At 46.7% G+C, this 25,735-nt stretch overlaps 1 protein-coding gene across 1 annotated transcript in view; it reads right to left on the minus strand.

Annotated features, from left to right (window-relative positions):
• Positions 1-259: 259 nt before the first annotated feature.
• Positions 260-25,735, minus strand: part of TMEM120A (transmembrane protein 120A) — a 64,407-nt gene continuing 38,931 nt past the window's right edge. Inside the window, exons 5-12 of the mRNA XM_088446393.1 lie at positions 24,376-24,471; positions 22,334-22,423; positions 11,779-11,844; positions 7,808-7,869; positions 7,608-7,700; positions 4,234-4,298; positions 3,325-3,393; positions 260-957 (exon numbers count right to left, since the gene is read on the minus strand). Coding sequence (XP_088302519.1) covers positions 844-957; positions 3,325-3,393; positions 4,234-4,298; positions 7,608-7,700; positions 7,808-7,869; positions 11,779-11,844; positions 22,334-22,423; positions 24,376-24,471 — 655 coding nt within the window. The 3' untranslated portion in view covers positions 260-843. The remainder of the gene's footprint in view (positions 958-3,324; positions 3,394-4,233; positions 4,299-7,607; positions 7,701-7,807; positions 7,870-11,778; positions 11,845-22,333; positions 22,424-24,375; positions 24,472-25,735) is intronic.

Genomic DNA, 25,735 nt, shown 5'->3' on the forward strand with positions numbered 1-25,735 from the left:
AGGGAATTGAACCCTGGATGTTGACCACTCTACTAAGGACTGACCTTTTCCCAGTCCATGCCAACTTGAGGTCAGGGACTATTAGTTTAAGAAAATATTTTAGTGCTTTCTCCTGTTAGGTCTTATGTTCAACAACCCCATTACTTCCACTCTGGGATCCCACAGATAGGTCACCTCTCTAGACTCATACTCATTTATTTTTATAAGCAACCACATGGCTACATTACATTAGATTTAAGTCGATAAGTAAGCAAACAAGTCATTTCTGAAAGTAGTTTATTGCTGGTCAGGTTTATACAAAAGGAGTGTGTATTCATGGCATGATATCTTCCACAAGGACGGCAGATGTAAATGATAATGGTAAGACAGGGAGAACACACAATGATCACAAACCATGTGCTATGAGCTGCAGAGCTTAAAATCTGGATGGATTCTACATCAATATAAAAAAACTACATTATGTAGTCTCCTGGGTACATGGCCTTGCTTTCTGTTTTTTTAAGTCATAGCTATTAACCATAATCCTTTGCAGTTTCATATGATCATGCCTTAAAAGTTGACATTTAATGGAGGCATCAGTGATGATGGTTTTTGTGATTTGGAATAGAAAGTTAATTAATGGTTATCCATTGTAAATTTTTTTAAAGAACGTAAACCAATGGTGTGTCATTCCTGACCTTGTATATTGTTCTCTCTGCAACCTAAAACTTTACAGACAGTTCTGTCAGAAAAAAGGGCTCCCTGGTTCATAGTCATAATAAATACTTCCCAATGTATAGTAAGTGTGTGGTGAGGATGTGAATAGAGTAGGCTGTGTGGTGCCTGCCCGAGCCATCTGCTGCTTTACTTGTCCTTCTGTTCCTCATTCTGTTTCTGAAATTTCTGGTGGACGACTCGGAGGGTGGTAAAGAAATTTCCCATAAAGTGAACGAGGAATGAAAGGCCGCACATAATCACCTGCAAACAACAGTGACACCATGGTCATAAAACAAGAAGAGAACTTATACAACTAAAATTATATTTTCACATTTAAGTTAAAATACAGTGTTCAGATAACTTACCCTGATCTATGGTACTACTAAAAGTGATCTGGAAACAATACTATTAATTTGCCTTCTGCATTGTAGTTGAACAGCAACTTTAAAACTTTCTTTCTAATACGAAGGGTTTACTATATTGCATAGAGATGCAACATTATTTCAATACATTTCTTTATACTGAATGGCAAAGGAAAAACTCAGACTAGCCTAGATTATATTAAATTGAATAGCTCAATATCCAGATCACAAGTATATAGGTTAGAATTGTAAGAATATGTGTTCCTTCTTCTTAAAGCAAGAAGAAAAGATAATACATTGCAAATTATCTGTGCAAGGGACAGTAAAACAAAGAAAAAAAAAAAAGAAAAGAACAGTTACGTAGATTATCGGGTGCATACTACGTGGCCTTCGCAATCGAAGTACTGCTAGAGGAATTGTGGAGAAGTGGGACAGATTTTTCATGTGTCTTGGTCTTGCCCGCTTCCCCATCACTTCTAGGCTGATGTATTTTCTTTGGCAAATAAGGTATTGCAGCTTGACTTGGCTCCTGCCCCTGAATCTGCTCGCCTTCATTTCTACCTCCCCCCCCCAAAGCCCTCCCTCAACGGACATCTGGCTTAGGACATATCTTTATTTAAAGTTTTTTTAGCAAGTTCAAAACCATTTTCAACTCTGGGCTTGATTCATTACGGAACGCAACTGTGAATGCAATAGCGATTACACACGCAGTTCAACTGCGATAGTGTGCTAATCCTCTGCGGTTGCTATGCCGTCACAGCACATAAGGACGCCCACTTTACCTTACACACATCAATAGTGTTTAGCAAGACTGGGAAACCATCGGTACAATTGAGTACCATCGCAGCCTCCCGCACAATTGCACAAGGTCAGACCCTACTCAAAACTGCTAACTTCATCGCATGCTATGAGTGCTCAGGCTGTGTAAGGCATCGCAGTGGCTAATTTATGCACGCCCCTGCAACGGCATTCAAACGCACTGGCACGCCTGCGTTATGCCACCCACCCCGTCACCACCCACAAATGGCACTTCCTGTCAACCACTCTGCGTAGTCACTGATCGCAGTGGTCGGTTCGGGCACGCACACCGCGATGCGCAGAACACAACAATAGGCAGATTGAGTGCGTATTCACAGTTGCGATTGGTAATGAATCAGGCCCTCTGTACCTTATTCTTACTCAGCTTCCTCTCACATTATGGTTTGCTTGGCATGAATATGCTGCTGATGGTGAAAGTGCCTTGTTACTACATAAACCCAATGTATCTGAACCACTTCAGTTCTGCTTAACCTAAAGCAATTCTCCCTAATCTGTGTGCATCTTATCTGTGTTTTGTTCTATATTGTTTTAGGACCTTTTCCAATTTTTGGTCTATTGTTCTATTTGATTATATGGTATTGATGATTTCCCATGTGGTCCCCCCCTCCCTTTTTTTGAAACTTCAATAAAAATTATTGATAATAAAAGTAAAAAGAAAAAAAAAAAAAAAAAAGCGGGAGACTCATCAGTCATCACATACAGCTAAAGCAGCTGCTGGATAGTCTCTGACACAGCTGATAGAAAGGACAGAATGCTCATACGATAAAGCATAGCATGACACAAAGATTATAGTCCATTTCCTTTATTTAACAGAAAAGGTGTGCTGCAGAAAGTATGTCAACAATAAATAAACACATCAGTTACCTACCCTCCAACATGACCCGCTCCATTAGGTACAAAATGCTCTGCTCCTGGACTTCCCACCTACTGTATGATTGCAGTCACCTGTGTTGAACTAGGTAATTGCTGAGAGAGGAGTTTCAACACAGGTGACTGCAATCATAAATTAAGAGGGAAGTCCAGGAGCAGAGCATTCTGTACCTAATGGAATGGGTCATGTTGGAGGGTCTCCAGTTATGTCTAGTGTCTTATTGGGCTACCATAATTGTGAGGGAACAAAACAGGGCATTCATGTGGAAAAGTTTTCTATAACCATAAAATCCACCTCATACTTCCTTTTAGAATGAAAAGAATGTAAAACTGTTCTAGGAAATCATTTCCCCTTGTCCTGTTAATCCATGTGTCACACTAGAACGTTTCAGGCAGAAAAACTTGGCATTTAGCTGTCATAATGTAATACAGAACTTATAACCTGGGAATACATGATATGGGTTTGAAATGAGACATCTTCTAAAACCCATAATTATTGATGGTTCAGATTCTGGACCACCTCAAGAGAAGGCTGGTAGTTTAGCACACCTGTATGTGCATGATATAAGTATGTTACCTGCCATTCCTTGCACTCTGGATGCCTGACCAGCTGGAAGAGTGTGATTGCATTATAGAGCTGCCAGAACTGAAACACAAAGCATTTTATCTATCAGACCAAAATAGTCATGTACTTAGCCTTACTAGTTCAGTGCATTAATGCTCACATATATATATAGCTTTTATTTGCTTTATACCTTATATTAACACTTTGGATCATTAAACCTTCACCAAGGTCTAAACTTACTGAAATATGAAAAACTGGGTAATGGATTAAACAATTTTAAACCTACCATTACTTGCCAATCCCCCCAACCTCACCTTACTGCAGCACAGTAATAAGACTGCAATGTAGTGTTATAGGTGGTTACTAAACTACATATATGACGAGGGCTCTAATACAGCTATAGGGTAGTGTATAAAACAAATGCATTAGTTGACATTTTCGTTTTTTACACAATGGGGCTTATGTAATAGGGTGCGAGCTTGTGCCGCTGCAAGAATTCATACGAGTGTTCCTGTATTTTTAAAGTGGCAATAGTTTTAAAAAGCAAAACCAAGCTGGTTTTGCTTTTAGAATTCCCACAGCGGCACAAGCTCGCACCCTATTACATAAGCCCCAATGTGTTTCTTATTCCAAATATACCAGAATAAATGACCAGACTTCACTGCGGGGACAAGATTTGTTGTGTTAAAGTAACTGTGTATGAATAAAGCAAAGCCGCATATATGTTGTGCTGGTAATAACACCAATATGCAGCTGTTGTATATAACCAATATTGTGCAGTGAAAACAGAATGAAAATATTTATAGGTGATCTGCAATAATGGATGTACAAGTAACTTGCCTCTAAATGATCAGAATGGATTACATTACAAGTTCAGTCTGTTTTAAGCCATATTAATAAAAAGCGATTTGCTTGACTTACCTGACCAAAGAATAGGAATGGTAAAAGAAATGTCAATCCCCTCCACATCCAGGACTGAAATCCCTCTGCAAAAACACAATCAGCATTACAAGGTTTAAAGGGAAAAATGAAGCGGACTGTGAACTAAACGTGTGAAACCTGATTTGTTGAGAAGAGAACCTTCTGTCATATACACAATAACATGCATATCTAGATATAGCTATTTTCCAGCAGTAGATACATTATCTGCCAGATTATTATAAAGCACATGATAGGTCATATATACAGCAAAATGCTGTATTGTGAGGTCACTTCAAACACCTACTGTACATACGTATAAATGTACCCATTTTTATGGGTAAGAGCAAGGATATAACTACAAGGATGAAGATGTCTGCACTGGTAAAGAAAACAAATGAGACCATTGAATGGTAGGAGTCGGGTGGATTTTAGGTTCCTTGCTAAATGCAGATTAGGATTAATGTGCCTAATTTTGCAGTCCAGGAAAAATATTTCATTCTGTCAGCTGGAATGGTTTTAAACGGGCCAGCAGGGGTGGAGAAGGCGGATTTAGGGTGATTTCCAAGTTTTACAGGTAAGTACAACATGGCCATAATTAAAGTTGCCCTATTCAGAGCTGTCTGTACAGTAGCTCTAACTAATAGGCAGAATGCCGCCAAATTTAAGTGTACTTGTCAAGACATAGGGAGTTGGATTCCGAGAATACATTTTAGTTCTAAAATCTGCTGACAGGTCTGTACAAGGCAAAGTGAATTAAAAAGGTACCAACAAATGAATAACTAAAGCTGCATATACACACGACGATTTTGTTACCAACGATTTTATGATCGATAATCTGACAGATAATCTGTCGGATTTTTTAAAGTGTATTGAACGATTTTTTTGAACGACAAACGATTTTTGCATATTAACTTAAAATCGTTGATTGACAAGTCTGACTGAACTACAAACTACAAATGTGAACGCGCATGAACGATAATGGTCCATCGTTTGACTCAGAAAGTGAACAATTTTTTCAAACGATTATCGTTAAACGATATCGTTTAACGATAATCGTTCAAAAAATCGTTGTGTGTGTATGCAGCTTAAGAGAAACCTACAATTAAATTTAACATTTTTATTTTTCCTCTTTGTAAAAACTGAAAAAGAAACTGAAGTAAGATAAGTGTGCGCTTTAGATTCATGCTAATTTTCTGCTCTCTTATGTGCACTTTTTTGATTTTGGAATTATAACTTCAGGTCAGGTCAGACCCTCACTTTTCCACTCCTGCTGGACCGAAATTCCTGCTGGCATACTTTTGTGGCTGCCATTACAGAGGGAATGACTCTCCCCTTTATCCTTTCTTGGCTGCCTTCTCAGCCTGCTCTGCTTCTCACATTCGGAGCCCATCTTTAATCTAGACACTGGTGGCTTCTCCCTGCACTTACACTGCCAGTCAGTGGCGTAACTAGGGCAGGGCGAGCGGGGTGCTTGCCCTGGGCGCTGTTGGACCGCCGGCGCGCGGGGGGGGGGGCGCCGCCGGCCACGGTACCGGCCCGCCCGCCCTAGTTAGCCAGTGTAGCGCCGACCGCAAAGAGTGCGGTCAGCGCTACACATTTACACAGGACCGGCGCTAGGCTTCCAGCGCCGGTCCTGTGCTGCACGCCTGAGCCCGTTCACTCCCCCTGAGCGCTTGCCCAATAGCGCCAGGAGGCGGGCTCAGGCTGTGCATAACACACTCATCACCGCCAGCGCTGGCGGCGATGCGTGTGTTAAACAGCAGCCAATGAGAGTCAGATAGACTCTCATTGACTGCTGCAGCACCCACTGCAAGAGCCGGACTTCCGTCCGGCTCCTGCAGTGGGTAATGGGACTGACGTCATGACGTCTGTCCCATAATGCTGAGCGCGCCAGCCCGGGCGGGAGCGGCGTCGCGAGCAGGACCAGAGATTCAGGTAAGTATATTTTTATATTATATATATATATATATATATTTTTTTTTTTTAAACCTATCTCCACAACGGGGGAGGGGGCTGGCTACTACTGGGGGGACCTCTACTGGGGGAGGGGTGGTTACTACAGGGGGGACCTCTACTAGGGGAGGGGTGGCTACTACTGGGGGCGCCATTGGGAGGACCTACTCTACTGGGTACTACTTGGGGGGGAACTACCACTGGGGGCATTATAAAAGGGGCCTACTACAAGAGGCACTGCACTCGGGGGACCACTACTGGGGGCAATAATAGGAAGGGCCACTACAGGGGGCACTGGATAGGGGGGATCACTACAGGGTGCCTGCATAAGGGGACCACTGCTGGGAAAACTGCATGGTGGGGGGGGGACTACTGCTGGGGGCACTGTATAAAGGGCACTGCATGGGAGGGGGGGGGACTACTACTGGGGGCACCATATAAAGGGCACTGCATAAGGGGATACCGCTACTGGGCGCACTGCATTGTGGGGACTGCTACTGGGGGCACTGCATAAGGGGGAACACTACGTGGGGCACTGCATTTGGGGGGGCCTCTACTGGGGGTACTGAGTAAGGGGAACTAATTGGGGGCTGTATAAGGGGGACCACTACTGGGGATACTGTATAAGGGGCACTACTATGGGCCTGCATAAGAGGGACCACAACTGCATACTGGGGGTACTGTATAAGGGGTACTACTGGGGTTAAGGTGCATATGGATAGGAATGTTCAGCGTGAAAATAAAGGGGTGTGTCATGTTGACACGCCCCATTTTTAAGTGACCACGCCCATTTTTTTTCCGCTTTTGGGCTTACATCTGCTTTTGTCTCATGTCATCCTGGTTATGTACTTTCCACAATGTCTTAGGTTAGGGATATCTAGCATATGTTGTGATAGAGTTTGGAAGTTGTTATCTATAATCTGTAATCAGTACCTTACTGAGGACCTGGATGGCGCCTTCGTGTCCTCATTTTTATGTTTGGTTGACACTAGTTTGCACAAGTGTAGGCTATGAGGGATTTGTATGCTCTGGCAGGGGAAACTTTGTCTAACCCTGACGGCACTTTTAGTAATTGGGCTGAATCCACATTTGGCATTGAGACTCATGGTTCAACATCCACTGTTTCGGACAGTCGCCAGGTGCCCATTGGCTAATAAGCCACCACCCTTTACGCTAAATCTAAAATTCTGTATAAATGTTGGTACTGCTGCATTTGCCTTACTTTGTGTACAGTGATATTCTATGACTGTATTGTTTGTTTTGTGTGTATTACTGGTCATGTATGTTTTTTTTTTCCATTTTCTGTCCTGTCCTACAAAGGAAAAAATCTTTTAAATAAACATTTTTTTTTTAAAGATATTGATTATATTAATAATAATCATTGTAAAAAATTTATTTAAACAAAGCTTTATTTTACGTACCCACAGTCAAGTCCATGTTATGTCTTTCCCCAAGAGCTCGCAATCTGTACAAACAGCCACTTTGGTAATAGTACTGCAGAAACTGTACAAAACCTGTATATAATGAAGATAAAGAAAAATTTAAATGTGGATATCAGTTAAGAAAGTGGATAGATATTCTAGGCGATATATAAATATTTCATGTATACTTTTATACATACTTTGGTACATGGAGAAAGAAAGGAACTGGTTTCTGAACATCTGGTACATTAATCCATCTGGCCTGAAACATACATCACATATTAGATCTGCTACAGTCTTTATACTGGAAAAATATATAAAATATAGTTGATGACATGCACCGCATTGCTTTGCAACCTCTGCTGCCTATAGGGAAAGAACAGTATATTCTAGTCACATTATAGGGACCATTTTATCGCAAGATCTAAGTATTTCCATGCATCCTATTCACATGTATGGCATTAAAGCAAAAGTAGATAACGACGAAAGTGATCCACGCCAAGTGAGGAGGGCTAACCTTAGATTAGGAGTGTGCTGCTAGGAACTACGTATAGATATAGAAATGGGTAACTGCTGAGCTTCTCTAACCTTAGAAGCAAGTACCGGAAAATAAAATAATATATATCATGTACAAAGAGCGCGAAACTTGAGATGTATAATATGCTCATGATGTGAAGTATTTAATCACACCATGGGTAATTTTGCACTGTTACCCACCGGTGGTTACAATGTGCGGCCACTCGGAGCGTCCTGAGGACACTCTGGGCAATGCTGCACTTCCTGGTGCTGGCGGCCCCGCCCCCTCTGTGCCCTTGCATGCGCTCAGGGGAAGGGGCTGGCACAGGGCGCTGATACCATGTCTGCTCTAAGAATTCTGCACATCAAATACAATAGAAAAGTGCAGTTTAGAATACCAAGCATCCTGAATTAAAGATCAATTGTGGGCCTGATGAATAGTTGAACGCAAGTCAGCAATAACTGCTCCCACATTACATGGAACTTACCTAATGCAGAGAAGGACACAGTGGTGATTATTTTACGCAGTTAAGCGATGTTTTGCTACTGCACATGCAAGAAAAATCTTGAAAACCCTTACTAGACACACGTGAGCCAATATGAGAGATGCCATTCACAATTGCAACGGGAATCGCTAACACTTGAGAAGGGATTTGCAATCACTGGGTGTTTTAGGGTGGAGACTGGGAGGTGACCAAAAATTATGTAAAAAGGGGCCATTTCATGGGCGTTAGCGGAGTGTCATAGGCGTGTCTGGGAATGTTGCTGTGTTCCCAACTGCAAATACAATGATTCAGAGGCCATGTTTAGTTGGATAACTAGAGTAGACCTAGGTCCCCTTGCATTGATGTTGGTGTGTTTACAAAGTCTATCGCAAATGCAAAAACCATGCAGCATGTAAGTGGACGCCTCACTGTTCGTACAATTAATCGCACTGAGATTAGCATTTGCATATTCCCGCAACCGCTACTGCGAGAGCGACTGAGACCGCAGCTGCATTACCCACCATCTCTGAATCAGGCCCTAAATCCAGATATTCAACTCGCTCATATATTGCATTGTCTGCATAACTCTGCACAGCCCACAATTTTAGTTGGTAAGTCTTCACTAAATCTAAACTGCCTCTTTTGCCACAAGTGGAGATGTGACTGAGTTGTGTATGACTCGGCATTGCCTATAGTTGTGCAACTTTGGCACCAGAGCATACAAAAAAACGGAAGGTACACTCGCAGAACCATTTTATGTTCAATAAACACAATGTGAGATCCTAAACAAAAAGCGCTTCTCCAGTTGCAGCCACTTATCTTTACATAGGACAGTTCAACTTTTTCTGTCATACAATACTAAAACACCAAGCAATAAAAAGAAAGTAGCGGCACTACCTTTCCTGTTTAGGTTCCTATTTTTCTATTAACATAAATGTCCATATTGCAGAAAACATCCCGTAGAGACATTTATGCTCATATATGTCTTCAAAAATGTGCAACGGAAGAAAAAAAGTCAATTTCAGATTTTTTAATCCACTTATGGACAAAAAACAGTCACTTTAGTCAGAGATATATGATAAAAAATACTCCTTTTATTAAAAATAATTTTTCCTCATAAAAAGTTCATAGATTTCATGGTAGCCAGTTTGTGCATTGGTCAGAAAAAAAGAATTTTAGTTGGAGCTCCCCGGACCTTCTAGGAAGTCTGTTCAATGCGGTAGATCTCACCAGCCTGCAAATAGAGGTTATCCCGGAGCCTTCCTCGGGTTGTGACAATGGTGTTCACCAGGTCAAAGATTACTACTTCCCTGGGACTTCCGTAAGGCTGAAGCCACTGGTCTTCCTTCACTCCGGCTCCCAGAGTGTACACCGCCACTGACTCTGCCGCACACCTGGCTCACCGAACCAAACTTCAGCGCAGCTTCTGGTGTGTGACACGCTACTGACACTACTGCTGAGCCGGCTTACCAGATCAAACTTATACACTCTGTACTTTAAAAAGTTTAAACGTCTCCACCTGCAGCAGGTGACTTTGTGACTTAGGCCCTGATTCAGAGCCGCTCGCTGCTGGCGGCCGCTCGCAGGGAATGTGGGCATATTTTTTTTCTCCGGCCGCTCTGGGGCAGGGTCTAGCTGCTCTAAGAGCAGGAAGTCCACTATTGCCATCTGTAGTGATGTCAGTTAGTCCGCCCTACAAACGCCAGGCGTTCCTAAGGGAACGCCTGCGTTTGTGCAGCCACCCCCCCCACCCGCCCACAAAACAGGGCGAGCTGTCAATCACCATCGACAGCCGCCCTGTCTTGTTGCGAGCCCAGTAGCGACTGAACTTCAGTCGCTCAGCGGGACGTGCGCATGCGCAGTTCATGAACATCGGGCCGCTTGCGAGCGGCTCTGAATTGGGCCCTTAGTCCATGCAATGGACTTATGTTTCTAAAATATGCTTTCTAATTTACTACTTTATACCAATTCATTTGTGACAGAAATACTAAACGGAAATAGTTAGTAGGTTACACTAGTACCGATTGAGGACACAAAATTAAGGAAAAAGTACACAATATGGGTAAAAAGGGCAAAATACAGAAGTCCTATAGGAGTGCATTGCGTCAAGTACCGTTATACTTCATCTGCTAATTTATAACAAGTCCTTTGCACGAAAAAAAAAATTAGTAATCCTAATTACTAGTACAGTATATATCATTAATAAAATTCAGGAAAAAATGCTCAGGCACAGGAATCGCTGTCCATGGCAGAACGTCTAAATTGTGCCATATGGTGCAAAACAGGAGTAGGAGGACATATCTGTATATAAATATTTGGCATATATTGTAGTTCTTTAACTTTACTATTCTGTTGAAGAACAAAGCTAACACTATTCCCTAATTTGACTTCACTTCTTTCAGAGTGGATATCATTGCTGAAAATATCCAGTGGTATGCAAGTTACATAATGTTAGTTGTGGACAGATTTGGCAGGCCTGTTATGGAGCCAGGGAAGTTAGTCACCCATAGACATATGCTTTGATGTGTTTGCTGTATGTGATCAGTGCATTTTTGGTGAAATGTCTCATACCCCTTTCACACCGCCGAAATAACCCGGGTTATTGCTGGGTCGACCTGGGTCGCGGCTTGGTGTGAAACAGTCAGAGAAAAATAACCTGGGTCGAGTTCCCCACCAATCCAACCAAGGTATCGAGCAGGGTTGGACACGGTAACAACACGGGTTATGGGGAGGTGTGAACGGGTGACCTGGGTAACAGTGATTCTGGAAAATGTCCAATTCTGCATTAAACGGAATTTGTAACGTAAGACAGAAAAGTAATGGAACACATCGGTACACATTAGAACAGTGTGGGTACATATTTAAGATTCAACTGTACTGTAATTTATTTTTGCTACTTTTACTAACCCATGGTTTGAGGATGCAGTAAAATGAAAGGTGACATTGGATCTGAACAAACCTTTGACTTAATGATTGCAAGGTCATAGCAGCTACTTTCTATCTCTTACTGGATGAACACTTACTAGAGTGCATAATAGACTTTACATACAAAAATACAAGTAGGTGGGAGAGATGAGTGCTTTATGGATGAAGCTTGCTGGTCTTATCAAATTCATAAGACTATTTAATACAGCCCTTTGGAATTGTAGCAGTTTTGTGTTGGAACTCACCAAGTCAGCATGACACCAGAGAGGAAGGTGGACACATAATGATTCAGGACCCACCAGCCTTTAATTCTGCAAAACAACACAGAGTTGTTGCAATGTTTTGAACTTAAAGCTCAACCACCTGCCAACTAACAGAATGATGAGGGCCTCTATCCTGGACACACTTTCTCATTCAATGGTTTTTGTTTGTTTAAATTATATAATACTGAAGACATCAACAAAACTATGAAAGAACACATATGGAATTATGTTGTAAACAAAGAAGTGTTAAACAAATCAAAATATGCTTTATATTTTAGATTCCGCAAAGTAGCCCCCTTTTGCTTTGATGACAGCTTTGCACACTCTTGGCATTCTCTCAATCAGCTTCATGAGGTAGTCTCCTGGAATGATTTTGATTTAACAGGTGTGCTTTGTGAAGAGTCAATCTGTGGAATTACTTGCCTTCTTAATGTGTTTGAGACCATCAGTTGTGTTGTGCAGAGGTAGGGTTAGTACACAGTGGACAACACTATTTGACTACTGTTGTAATCAATATTATGGCACCAATCCACACTCAGTAAAGAGAAACAACAGTCCATCATTACTTTAAGACATGAAGGTCTGTCGATACAGAAAATTTCAAGAACTTTGAATGTATCCTCAAGTGCAGTTGCAAAAACCATCAAATGTTATGATGAAACTGGCTCTCATGAGGACCGCCCAAGGAAAGGAAGACCAAGAGTTACCTCTGCTGCAGAGGATAAGTGCATTAGAGTTACCAGCCTCAGAAACCGCTACTTAACAGCACCTCATATTAGAGACCACATAAAGTCTTCACAGAGTTCAAGTAGCAGACAAATCTCAACATCAACTGTTCAGAGGAGACTGTGGGAATCAGGCCTTCATGGTCGTATTGCTGCGAAGAAGCCACTACTGAGGATGAACAACAAGAAGAAGAGAATTGTTTGGGCCAAGAAACACAAGGAATGGACATTAGACCAGTGGAAATTTGTACTTTGGTCTGATGAGTCCAAATTTGAGATTTTTGGTTTCAGCCGCCATATCTTTGTGAGAGGCAGAGAAGGTGAGCGGATGGTTTCTGCATGTGTGGTTCCCACTGTGAAGCATGGAGGAGGAGGTGTGATGGTGTGGGGGTGCTTTGCTGGTGACACTGTTGGTGATTTATTCAAAATTCAAGACACACTTAACCAGCATGGCTACCACAGCATTCTGCAGCGCCATGCCATCCCATTTTTTCTGCAGTGCCATGCCATCAAACTTTTGACTGGTACTAAATATATATATTTTATAAGCATTGGAGTGCTGGCTACACAGGATTATATATATTTTATTTATTTATATCAAGTTTTTATCATTTACATTTTTGGAAGACACGTAAAAAAAATAAATAAAATCACAAAATGTTTCCCTACTTAGCCAAATAATATGAGATATGGTAAGAACTTACCCTTGTTATCTCTATTTCTACGAAGTCCATAGGGTTCCACAGGATACCTTGGGGTATAGGTGTGACGTCAGTTGCTGGGCACCATAGAGTTAAGCTTTTCAGCCTCCCAGGATGCACTAGGGTCCCCCTCCTATACCCTGCCCCCGAGCCAAGGCACCTCAGTTAGTTATCAAGCCATAGGCCGGAGGAGGAGAAGGAAGAGAGAGAAAAAAGATCTGGACACATACAAGAATCACATTCTCACCAGAGGGAGACGGAAAACCTGTGACCAGAGCAAAGCCCATCTGCAGCACAGGTGCGACAGGGCGGGAGTCCTGTGGAACCCTATGGACTTCGTAGAAATAGAGATAACAAGGGTAAGTTCTTACCATATCTCATATTTTCTACTTCAGGGTCCATAGGGTATCCACAGGATACCTTGGGGATGTCCCAAAGCAGTATCCTTTAAGGGTGGGGACGCTCCTGTGCAGAAAGGAGAATCCGCCGCCCGAAGGAAGCATCCTGAGAGGCGAAGGTGTCAAACCTGTAATACCTCACGAAGGTATGGACAGAGGACCACGTAGCAGCCTTGTAGATCTGAACTGCCGAGGCACCACGTCGAGCTGCCCACGAAGGACCCACAGACCTAGTGGAATGAGCCTTCAGAGAAGGAGGGACCGGTAGGCCTTCATGAAGATAAGCTTCAGAAATAGCCATACGGATCCAGGCTGCCAAAGTTTGCTTTGAAGCAGGCCAACCCTTTTTACGGAAGCCATAGAGGACAAACAAAGCGTCCGACTTCCTAAACTAAGAACTGCGGTCAACATAAGTCCTTAAGGCCCGCACAACATCCAAAGAGGCCTCACCCACGGAAAGACCCGGTGAGTTAAAGGCCGGAACAACTATTTCCTCGTTAACATGAAACTGGGAAACAACTTTGGGAAGAAACTCGGGCCGAGTGCGGAGCACTGCCCTGTTCCCATGAAAAACCAAGAAAGGGGGTCTACAAGAAAGAGCCCCTAACTCAGAAACACGTCTGGCCGAAGCAATGGCCAGAAGGAAAACAGTCTTAGCTGTTAGCCATTTAAGATCCACTGAGCCCAGTGGTTCAAACGGCGGTCCTTGGAGAGCCCTCAGGACCACAGCCTAATCCCAAGGCGCCACAGGTGGAACAAAGGGCGGCTGAATGCGGAGAACACCTTGCATAAAGTGCGCACATCCGGGATTGTAGCAATCCTACGGTGAAACCAGACAGATAGGGCCGAAACCTGTACCAGGAAGGCGAGAATCCGAGACAGACGAAACTCCCGCGGTGCATAACCTCTCGGTCGACACCACTGGAAAAACGTATGCCACACGCGATGGTATATCCTCTCGGAAGACGGTTTCCGAGCTCGTAACATGGTACGCACCACAGAGCTGGAAAACCCCCGGGACCTCAGCATGGCCGTCTCAACAGCCACGCCGTCAAAGACAGCCGAGTCAGATCCGGGTGAAGGCAAGGACCCTGAGACAGAAGGTCCGGTCGTAGCGGCAACCGCAGAGGACTGTCCACGGACAGACCCTGAAGGTCTGAGAACCAGTGCCGTCTGGGCCACGCGGGAGCTATCAACAGGAGCGTCCCTCCTTCCTGTTTGAATTTCCGGATTACCCGTGGAAGAAGGGAGACCGGAGGGAACAGGTATGCGAACCGGAACGTCCACCGGACGGACAGAGCATCCACCAGAGACGCCCCTTCGTCTCTTGTGCGAGACCCGTACACCGGCAACTTGTTGTTGTGCCGGGACACCATGAGGTCGATTTCTGGAAGACCCCACCTGTCCACCAGTAGTTGAAAAACGTCCGGGTGCAGGGACCATTCCCCCGGATGAACGTCCTGGCGACTTAGAAAGTCCGCCTCCCAATTTAGCACTCCCGGGATGAAGACCGCTGATATGGCCGGAAGATTGCGCTCCGCCCAAACCAGGATCCGAGAGACCTCTACGAGAGCCGCCCGACTGCGAGTTCCTCCTTGCCTGTTTATGTAGGCCACGGTGGTAGCGTTGTCCGACTGGACCTGCACCGGGCGACCCTGGAGAAACCGCTGTGCCTGCTGGAGAGCATTGAAGACCGCACGGAGTTCCAAGATATTTATTGGAAGCTCCGCTTCTGTCGGCGTCCACCTGCCCTGGAACAAGTGTGGACCCGAAACTGCTCCCCAGCCCCGAAGACTGGCGTCCGTTGTCAACAGGACCCAATTTGGAACCCAGAACGGACGTCCCTTGTTGAGGTGGGACGTCTGTAACCACCACGCAAGGGATAGGCGAACCTCCGGGGTGAGCACAATCGTCTGGGACTTCAGAGACTGAGGCAGCCCGTTCCACTTGGACAGGATCAGGTGCTGCAGAGGTCTGGAGTGAAACTGGGCGTATTCCACCATGTCGAACACCGACACCATGGAGCCCAGTAACCTCATCGCCGAGTGTAAGGACACCCGGCGGCTGTGCAGACAACTGCGCACCCTTGACTGTAAAGCAGAGATCTTGTCCTCCGTCACGAAGATCCTTTGCTGTCCCGAGTCCAATAAGGCTCCAAGATGCAGAATCCTCCGAGACGGGATTAGAGTGGACTTCTGCCAGTTGATTAACCAGCCGTGCCGTTGCAGCAGTGCAATGGTCAGGTCCAAGTGGCGTAACAGGAGCTCTGGAGATCCTGCCACCAATAACAGGTCGTCCAAGTACGGCAACATGCGGACTCCCTGCAGCCGCAGAGAAGCCGCCATGACCGCCATCACCTTGGTGAAAACACGTGGTGCTGTCGCCAGGCCAAAAGGTAACGCCCGAAACTGGAAGTGGTCGCTGCGGATTGCAAACCTGAGGAACTGTTGATGGCGCAAAAGAATAGGGACATGCAGGTAAGCGTCCTGTATGTCCAATGACACCATGTAGTCCCCAGGTTCCAGCGCCAGAATGATGGACCGTAGGGTCTCCATCCGAAACTTCGGGACCCGCAAAGACTTGTTGAGTGCTTTGAGGTTGAGAATAGGACGATATGACCCATTGGGTTTCTGTACCAAAAATAGATTTGAATAGAAACCCTGGCCCCTCTGGGAGAATGGAACAGGCACTATAACTCCAGCCTGGAGCATAGTGTGCAATACCTTCCGCAGCTCCGTAGCCTTGTTCCGGTCTGATGGCAGACCCGTGGTGAAGAATCGAGCCGGGGGTCTGTGCTGGAAGGAGAGGGCGTATCCGTGGGAAACCACCTCCAGAACCCAAGTGTCTGTCGTAGTGGTCGACCAACACTGGGCGAACTGTAGCAGGCGGCCTCCCACCCTGGGATCCCCCAAAGGGAGGCCCGGACCGTCAGGCCGCAGGCTTGTCATCTGGCTTGGGGGCCGGACGTCTGGTACTCCATGCCTGCTTCCGGGGCTTAGCCGATTTCTTAGGACCAGCCTGTCGAGGAAACGACTGTGGTTTGGGCCTGCCCTGGGCCCTAGATGACCGAAAGGACGATGGTCCAGAACCAGAAGGAGCAGCGGCCGACGGGAGACAAGCCGATTTGGCTGCCGCCAGCGTGGCCACAATCTTATCCAGATCCGGACCGAAGAGAACTTCTCCGGTAAACGGCAACGCCTCCAGACCCTTTTTGGAATCTGCGTCCGCCTTCCAGGATCGCAGCCACAAGGTGCGACGAGCAGCTACCGCTGCTGAAGAAATCCTAGACACCAGAGTACTAATGTCTAGGGCTGCCTCGTTGATGTAGGTGGCCGAATCACGGAGATTGCCAATCAACTCCGCCTGTTCGGCCGGACAGTCGGAATCAAAAGAAGCCTCTAATGAATCCGCCCAGCGCTCCATCGCTCTGGCAACCCAGCAAATGGCCATAGCCGGCCGTGCTGCCCCCCCCCGCAAGGGAATAAGCGGACTTCAGGCAGATTTCCACCTTGCGGTCCGTAGCATCCTTAAGGGAGGACATGGATGGCATCGGCAATGTGGCACTACGGACAAGACGGGTCACGTGAGAATCCACCTGTGGAGGGGATTCCCACTTTGCAAAATAATTATCCGCGAACGGATAAGCCACCGCCAGGCGTCTCTGCGGCTGGTATCTTTTGCCAGGCTGTTTCCACGCCTCCTCTAAATGGTCCACCAACTGACCCGAAAGAGGAAAGACTGTGGCATCGCCCTTCACATCTTTGAAAAAGGCATACTTAGATTTAGCCGCTGGGGGAACTTCGTCCTCAATCACCAAGGCTGTGCGGACCGCCCGAATAAGTCCAGGAATATATACTTTGGACTTAGCATCAGCGTCCTTAGTATGGAGAGGTTCCTGATCGTAAGGATCCAGAATCTCCCCATCATCAGACGTCCCCTCGTCATCCTCATAAGGAGCCGACAGAGACGCCATCCGACAAGTGCTGTACAGAACTCGTCAGGGAGTTAACCCACGCTGGCTCCTGAGAAACCGGGAGCGGGGAAATAGAGAGACTGTGGGGCACCACCAATTGTCGTGGGAAACCCTGCATGGGTGACGACACCACTGACTGCTGGGATAAACCCATCGGTGTAAACGCGGGCTGCGGAGATAACTGGCCCACTAAGGCTGTAAGCGCCTGAGTGAAACAAGCCCAGGGCGGCTCCTGTACCGGTGCTGTAACCGTAAGAGGCCGCGCCATGGACAAACACTGCCGGCAAAGGCCCTCCGCGCTACCCTCCCCCTCCGCTAACAGTACTTTACACGTAGTACACTGTAGCCGGAGAGGAAAATCACTTTCGGACATGATGGCACCACGTATGTGACCTCTCTCACCAATTATAACTTAAATAGGCGAGAGACCACCCTGCAGCACCGCACCGCAAGGGCTTAGCAGAAAGAACAGGGACAGTAATAAAGCTGACAGTTTAGAGAAAAGTTACAGGCAGCAGCGCTAGCACAGTCACATACAATGCAAAGAAAATCAATTCCTGCACTAACAGCGCTGATCACTCAACTACGCAGACACAGGGCCTGGTAGGACACAGCGCTGCATACACAGACCTGACCACAGCGGAGGAGAGGTATGCGGGGGGACCCAGACCACGATGCTTCCGTCCAGCGCTTCCAGCAGCGTTCACCATGCGTTCTGGAGAAGATGGCCGCCGAGGAGCAGAGAGGAGGCTGGCCTGGGGGAGGAGCGCTGCCACAGGACCAGTCGGCAGCATGCAGAGAGGGCTGTGTGCAGCGGGGGAGGCGCCGGCTGTGAGACAGGGAAGGCGCGCTCCCCTGGCATGCATTTAACCCCTGGGACGCCGCAGCGCTACCGCGCTGCTGCGGTCCGCTGTCCCAGGGGGTAGTGGAAAGCGTAGGTTGGTCGCCTGGCTCCATGCTGCAGCCAGTCCCCAGGGAGCCCCCTGCCTGGGGACTTAGGACCATGTGACCAGCGGGGACCCACCGCGGGACCCCGCTGCTTACCTTTGTCCCCCTTGGATCCGGCCATGGTCCGGAACATCTGGGGTCACCGCTAGCTGTGACCCCAGATGCTCACCAGCATCCCCGGATCGGTACCGGCGTTCTGGTACCGGCGGGGGTGCAGGGAAGACAGCATGGACGTCAGGACTGACTGTCCATGCTGTACATCCAGATGTGCAGCCACAGCTGCACTGAAGAAAGCTTCAGGGGCTCTTCTAGCCCCCACTCCGACAGGTGCACCCGACGCCGGCCGGGCACCAAACTAAACTGAGGTGCCTTGGCTCGGGGGCGGGGTATAGGAGGGGGACCCTAGTGCATCCTGGGAGGCTGAAAAGCTTAACTCTATGGTGCCGAGCGACTGACGTCACACCTATACCCCAAGGTATCCTGTGGATACCCTATGGACCCTGAAGTAGAAATAAAGGCATCTGCAAATGATGGGTTGGAACTGCGCTCTGCTGTATGGGCAGATGGGATGTGAGATGTATTGTTTGTGTCGGGGTGCTGCACCTTCCTAAAAGCAGGAGTACCGGGTCCTGTGTAACGATATAATGGGGTAGAGGGTGCGGAGGGTGCGCTCGCCCTATGGGTGTAATGCTGGAGTAATAGTGTGTTGTGGTCTTTTGTGTTCGATGTTGTTTGTGGAGTGATGGGGTGTAGGGAGGGAAGGGGGTCTAATGGACTGGAGGTGGTGGGTGAGGAAATGAAGACAGAGGCAGAAATGGGGGCCAAAGGGTTTATTGGAAAAAAAACAGTACTAATCCTATTTGGTCCCAGGCACCCAGGTGGGGTGAGCGATCCACTTGGGGGTGTGTGTGGGTGGAGACTGGGGAGGTGAGTGGACCCTTTTAGGGGGCTCCTTTCCGTGCAGTTCAATAGACCGGCACGTTACCCCTGCTGGACCTTTGGTCAACAGTCTTAGGATGTCTCGGGGGGAGGGGAGTGGTGGGTTGGCAGCGGGTCTGGCGGTTGTGGATGTACACCCTGGCGGCGTCCCACGCAGGGGTATAGGTCTCGGAGTCACTTACCTACCGGTAGGATTTGTTGGTGAAAAAGGCTTGGGCTGCTGGTAGCTGGTGTTAGTTTCCTTTTGCAGATGCGGTGTTGGATGGCTGTTGCGGTGTCAGCGGTTGGAGGAAGCTCTGTGTGTGGTAGTGGCTTGCTGGTGCACTGTGGGGCTTGGTGCACCGCGTTGCTGGCGTTCTGTTCCCGCTGCCTGGTGGGTGCCTGCTGGTGTGGATCGCTTAGGGATTGCTGCTGGACGAACAGCTGTGAGTGGAGCTGGTGTTGGTTGCTCCCAGGGGGCGGTGCGTGGTCGCCTGGGTCTAGCAGGTGGAGTGGTGATCAAGAGGGGTGCGAAGGGCTTTGCTAGGTGTGATGCCCAGCGCGGCCCTGCGGGTGGTGGGTAGAGAGGGTTCTGGAAGCAGCAAGGCTCGACCGAATTCTCCGCAGGAATGAAGAGCTCTGGTGTAAGCTGGCTGTGGTGTCAGAATGTAGGGGGTCTCCAACGCGTTTCGGCAGGGGCTCTGCCTTCTTCAAGGAGGTAAGAAGTGTGGCTATGCATGTGTGAGGTTTAAATGTGGAACTTCCGGGTTCTGTGTTTGTCAGGTGGTGGAGATGACCAATCAGGGCTAAGAGTGGGTGTGGCCCATGTATATGATAGGTCGTGGGTGATTGTGCGAGGCTAAGCCTGTGGTTGGGTGATAACGTCACGTGGTTTGGGCAGCCAATGGTTTACTGTGCAGCTGTGGTTGTGTTAGCTGGAGCTCGTGTCTGGGTGCATATGTGGCTGCTATGGGGATTGTGACCGGCTGTGAATGGTCAGCGGCGGTCATGTGGTGTCGGCAGCCAATCGTGTGCTCTGCTGGTGTGGGTGTGTATGCTGGGGCTGGTGTGCTTTAATGCATTATGCAGCTGCTATGGGGATCGAGAACGGGTGCGGTTGGTTGGAGGTGGTCACGTGGTTCTGGCAGCCAATCTTGTGCTGTGTAGGGTTTCCGTATGTTTACATGGGTTAAGGTGACAGCTGGCTCTGGCGTGCGTTGGGCGGAGGAGGTATGCGGAGTGTTTTGTGCTGTGTGGAGGATTTAATGAGCGGGCAGGGGCATGTGGCGAGTAGGGTGGGGGTCAAGGGCACCGGGGTGTGTAAGGCAATTATTGTGGAGGTGGGGATGTGAAACAGCATTGTCGTGGTAGTTTAGTCCCGTGGTGCAGGCGGCCAAACGTGTGTGTGTGGGAGGGTGATTATGAGGGTGATGGTTGGTGGCTCGGGTGACCGCAGGGGTCCGGGGAGGTGTGGATGGGCATCTCTCCGGGGATGGTGGCTAGGTGATCGGGCAGGGGGAGATGGAATAAGACTGGTGCGTGTGGCATGTGTCAAGCTGGCAGTGCTGTAGTGGACATTCCTGTTATGTGTATAATGGTGTCTAGATGATGGCCGCGTGTAGTGGGAGGGTGGGAGTAGTGGTTAGTATCGCTAACCTGTATGATGTGTGGAATGCCAGGGTTGTGTAAGTATATATGTGGTGTGGCCAAGTGGTTAAATCGACTGACACGGGGAAGTGTGTGTCAACGTGTGGCGAGGAGGAGTAAGGTTGGTGTGTTGACTAATAAGTTCTTAGTGTGTGGAATGTGTTTGGTGCAGTAGTGTGTAAATGGTCTTGTTGTGGAGAGGGGGGGGAAGGGGTGCCGTCTTGGGGTGGTGTGGTCACTATAGAGGCAGGAATGTGTGTGGGGGCTGGGATAAAATGTAGCGTGAGGGGGGGTAGGGGGCAGGTGTGTGTTCATGTTACGGATCGGTGATGTGTGTCAGACAGGAGCCATAGCAACATAGAGAAGCGGGGGGCGGGGTGTGTCTTAAATGTGTGTGGCAGTGGGGTGTAATGGGTGCTTAATGTGCTGGGCGATGAGGTGAGGGGGACGGGGGTGGCTCGGATGAGGTCGTGACTAGGTGTATAAGTGTGAGGGCCGCTGTCTGTTGTGTCGGGGGGAGTCCGTTTGGGATGTGGGTGGGGGTGTTGGAATTGGTGGTGCGGGCGATATAAAGGGTATGGGGGTGGTAGAGATCAAGGTGTCAGGGTGTGTATGTGTTAGGGCAGGGTTGGTTGGGGAAGGGGATGTCAAGGTAACGGTGATGCGGGGGGTGAATGGGGATCACTGATTCTGGGTGTCAGCATTTGAAGGAGAGTATGGCTTGATGGGGGCGGTAGGGGGAGGTGGTAGATGATTTAGTGGCATAAAGGCATGATCACAGCAAAGTAAGGCATACAAATAATCAGAGTGATCCAAGGAGAGAGACATGGAGGTAGGGGTCAATGAGAGAGACATGGAGGGACATCTGTGAGAGAAACATGTCCGAGTCTTTTCCCTGGGTGAAAGAACGCCTTACTTTACTGTCGTGTGTACCAAAATGACCATTTTTTTATATTTAGAAGATGCCTTTTGACTAGCAAACATGTACCTTTCGTGACTAAATTCAAGTGGCTCTATCATGTTTTAGCAATAATGACATTTGCCAGTGTGGTCAAGTTAAACACTTATTTAGAGATAGTAGAGTAGGCTATGTCTAAATCTGAGAGATACTATATAGACACACCTTAGTATCTAGGGAAGATAATGCAGATACAGTATCCTGAATTTTTATTATATGTTTTTACAGAAAATGCAATCATTTGCACAATAATGAAAATGTTTTCATACCTGGAGCCATTGTTAATTAAAATGCTTTCACGGATTGTTAGAGTGCAGTAATACCAGACCAGTAAGAAGTTGAACACAGCATCGGCCACCCTGGAAGATAAATGTAATATATACTCAACTGATTCAGCAACATCCTAAATTCCTTGCTCTTGGTCAGTGACTAGATATGTGGAATGGACATACTGGGCCAAATGTAATAGGGTGAGAGTTTAGGAAATGTGAGAGCTTAGCAGTAACCTCTGACACTTTTTAAACTCGACCAATGTAATAGAGTCCGAGAACATGAAAACTTGTATGTTTTCAGACTCAAAAAACTCTCACGATTTAAACTCTCATCCAGATGTTTTCCCATTTTGAAGATAACACTCAGCCAATGTGAGAGGTTACTGCTAATCTCTCACCCTATTACATTTGGCCCACTGTATATTAAGGGAGATCATTGCAGTAGCCCTTCTGTAGACAAAGACTGAGTTTGCAGAATTGATACATCACGTTTTCATTTTATTTGTTTACTTTTAGTGTATAACAGAAAATGACTCATTCAGTATAGTCTCATCTAGGAATCCTGGCATCTGCATCTTAAGAATGCAGGGGGCCGTGTGCAGTGTCTGATCGCTGCCCCCTTCCTCCTGTTATTTTCCCAGTTATGACTCTATCTCCGGGTAAGCAGCAGTCGCCGCATAAGGCAAGTATATTGAATGGGTGCAGAGTGTGTGGAGTGGGCCCCCCTGGGCCCAGGTGGCTGTGTGTATAGCACACCCTGCACTTATTAGAGATGCGCCACAGAATTCCGTTTTTCAAATATAGTGGTAGATGTACTATAGCGGCACTCTTTCTTGGTAAAGGGGCGAAGCAGGAAGAAGTACCGACGAGATGAGTTGTTAAACACATCTGCCGGAGTGAAAACTCCATCCTCTGGCGATCCCTTACAGAGCCCACAGCACATCAGCCTAGTGCTGATGCACTGTGTCTCACCACCCGGCCAGCTCCACTGGACATGTGCAAGATTTCGCAAGCATCGTGAGATTTCATGTGCAGCCCGGAGTAGGGATGGTCATTGGAGGGGTGCCCATTGATGGTTACCATCGATGAGTCCATCTGTGGTTACCATTGATGGTACACAAACCATCTATAGTGAACCATTGATGGTTTGCACCTCTCAATGGCCACCGATGCGGTGGGAAACGGCAGGCCGTGGGCCAATCAAAAACAGGGGTGGGGCTTGGTCGGCACTGTGGGGCAGTGCTAAGCTCTGCCCTGTCGAGAAACAAAGAATATCGGCTCCCACTCGTCCATTGATGGCAGAAAACCATTGAAGTATTAGAAATAGGCCTTAAACCATTGATGATTTTGAATCATTGAATGTCGATGGCTATCCCTAGCCTGGAGCCCGGGCAGCCAGAGACAGTGCTGTCTCTGCTGTGGTGTTATGGCAATGACAGCTGCAGCTGTCGAATCAATAGCTACAGCTGTCAAAACGGTCAGTGCCACTGACCATTCATAAATTACCCAGCATATTGGAGCGCTGTCTTGTAAATAGCAGCGCCGAAAATTACAAGGGCGCATAGTGCCCCTGTCATTTACCACCCAAACCCACATTATTACAAGGGGGAGAAGCAGTATCAGCACACATGAAGTGCGCCGATACCAGTCCTCCCCCATATCGCCTGGTGATACATCTACCTCATAGTCATCAATTGCCATCAATATCAAAGAGATGGTGTTTTCATACCCTTCCTTCTCAAATTCTTCAAAATTATGCCAATTAGGAAATGCACTAACCATAAATTCACCTATCATGTGACCTCTGAAGTCAAATAATTGCACTAGGTTTTTTTCTTTAAGTGTGTCTGCAAACGGGTGAATAATTAAGACATCAAGAGAAATATTTTTATTTAACTTTATAGAATAAGAATTTGTGCTCATCAGCAGAAAGAATTACAGAATCCATGATATGAAAATAAAAAAAAAGAAGGAAAAATTACAAAGGGGGTGAAGATTTGTTTATATTGCCATTTTGCATATATGCGTTATATACTCACCTGGAATTCAGAATAAAGCGACATATAAATGACAAGACCATAAGGATCATGGTGAGGTACAGCTTGAATTTCTCATACTCATCTTTGTAAGCAAACCTGACAATAAAGATACATACTGATGTGAGCACATTTACTATGTGTATGAATGTTATACTGCCAATCATATTCAAACGAGTTTAGAGAAAATAGGTTCTGCCATAGATATGGACATACAGGGCCTGATTAAGGGTTCCGAGTACCCTAGGGTAAAATAGTTATAGTTTCTGAAGCATCATCTTTCTTATACCTATGTAGTGTATTTGTCACGTACTACCCCTCCTCAGAATTTGTACAGTATGTCTCGCATCATGATCTTCCATAGGTCTTTGTATTTATAACATTCTGTACTGGTACCCTCTACCCCAAATCACAGCGCTTGCATGTCCTGATCCCTGCAGCAATGCTGCTTAAAACCTTGTAATGTCTGAATTATTAAAATGCTGTCCCTCTCCCCCATTATTTTAAACAAAGTAACCACTGCAGTAAACTTACAAGAGTCCCTGACCATATCCTAAGCTGCACACCACCATTCCATGATCTCTCTGTAAAATCTATTTTCTGCCATAGATAGATGATTGAAGGACTTAATTTTGCCATAACATCGGGTCATCTTAAAAACACACATTCTGCAGCACATATCCTAACCCACTGCTCCATGCTCCTTCCTCACTATCTACCCCATCTGTGTCTCCCCTGTCTCTAGAATGTAAGCTCTCACGAGCAGGGCCCACGTCCCTCACGTGCTTCTCCTATCGCTACTTATAGTATAATTTACTCCTAACTCCCCAATTGGCACCCAACATTTGCTTGCTGAGGCCCTGCTGCTTGCGTTGTGCAGCTAAGCTATGTGTATAAACCATGTCCTTGTCCTGCATTGTTTTGTATTACTATTAGGGGTGTGCACCGGCCACTTTTCGTGTTTTGTGTTTTGGTTTTGGATCTGGATCTTTCTTCGTGTTTTGGATCTGGATTGGTTTTGCCAAAACCACCCTTCCGTGTTTTGGGTTCTGGGTTTTGTGTTTTGGATCTGTATTTTTTTGAAAAAAAGCATAAAAACAGCTAAAATCACAGAATTTGTAGGTTTTTCTGCTCCTATGCTATTATTAACCTCAATAACCTTAATTTCCACTCATTTCCAGTCTATTCTGAACACCTCACACCTCACAATAGTGTTTTTATGTCCAAAAGGTTGCACCGAGGTAGCTGGATGACTATGCTAAGCGACACGAGTGGGCGGCACAAACACGTGACCCATCTAGGAGTGACACTGCAGTGGCAGGCAGGATGGCAGTTAGAAAAACTAGGCCCCAAACTGTACATA

This window comes from Taudactylus pleione, unplaced genomic scaffold, assembly GCF_031769625.1.
Source record: "Taudactylus pleione unplaced genomic scaffold, aTauple2 ptg000397bl, whole genome shotgun sequence".
In the NCBI taxonomy this organism is placed as follows: Eukaryota; Metazoa; Chordata; class Amphibia; order Anura; family Myobatrachidae; genus Taudactylus; species Taudactylus pleione.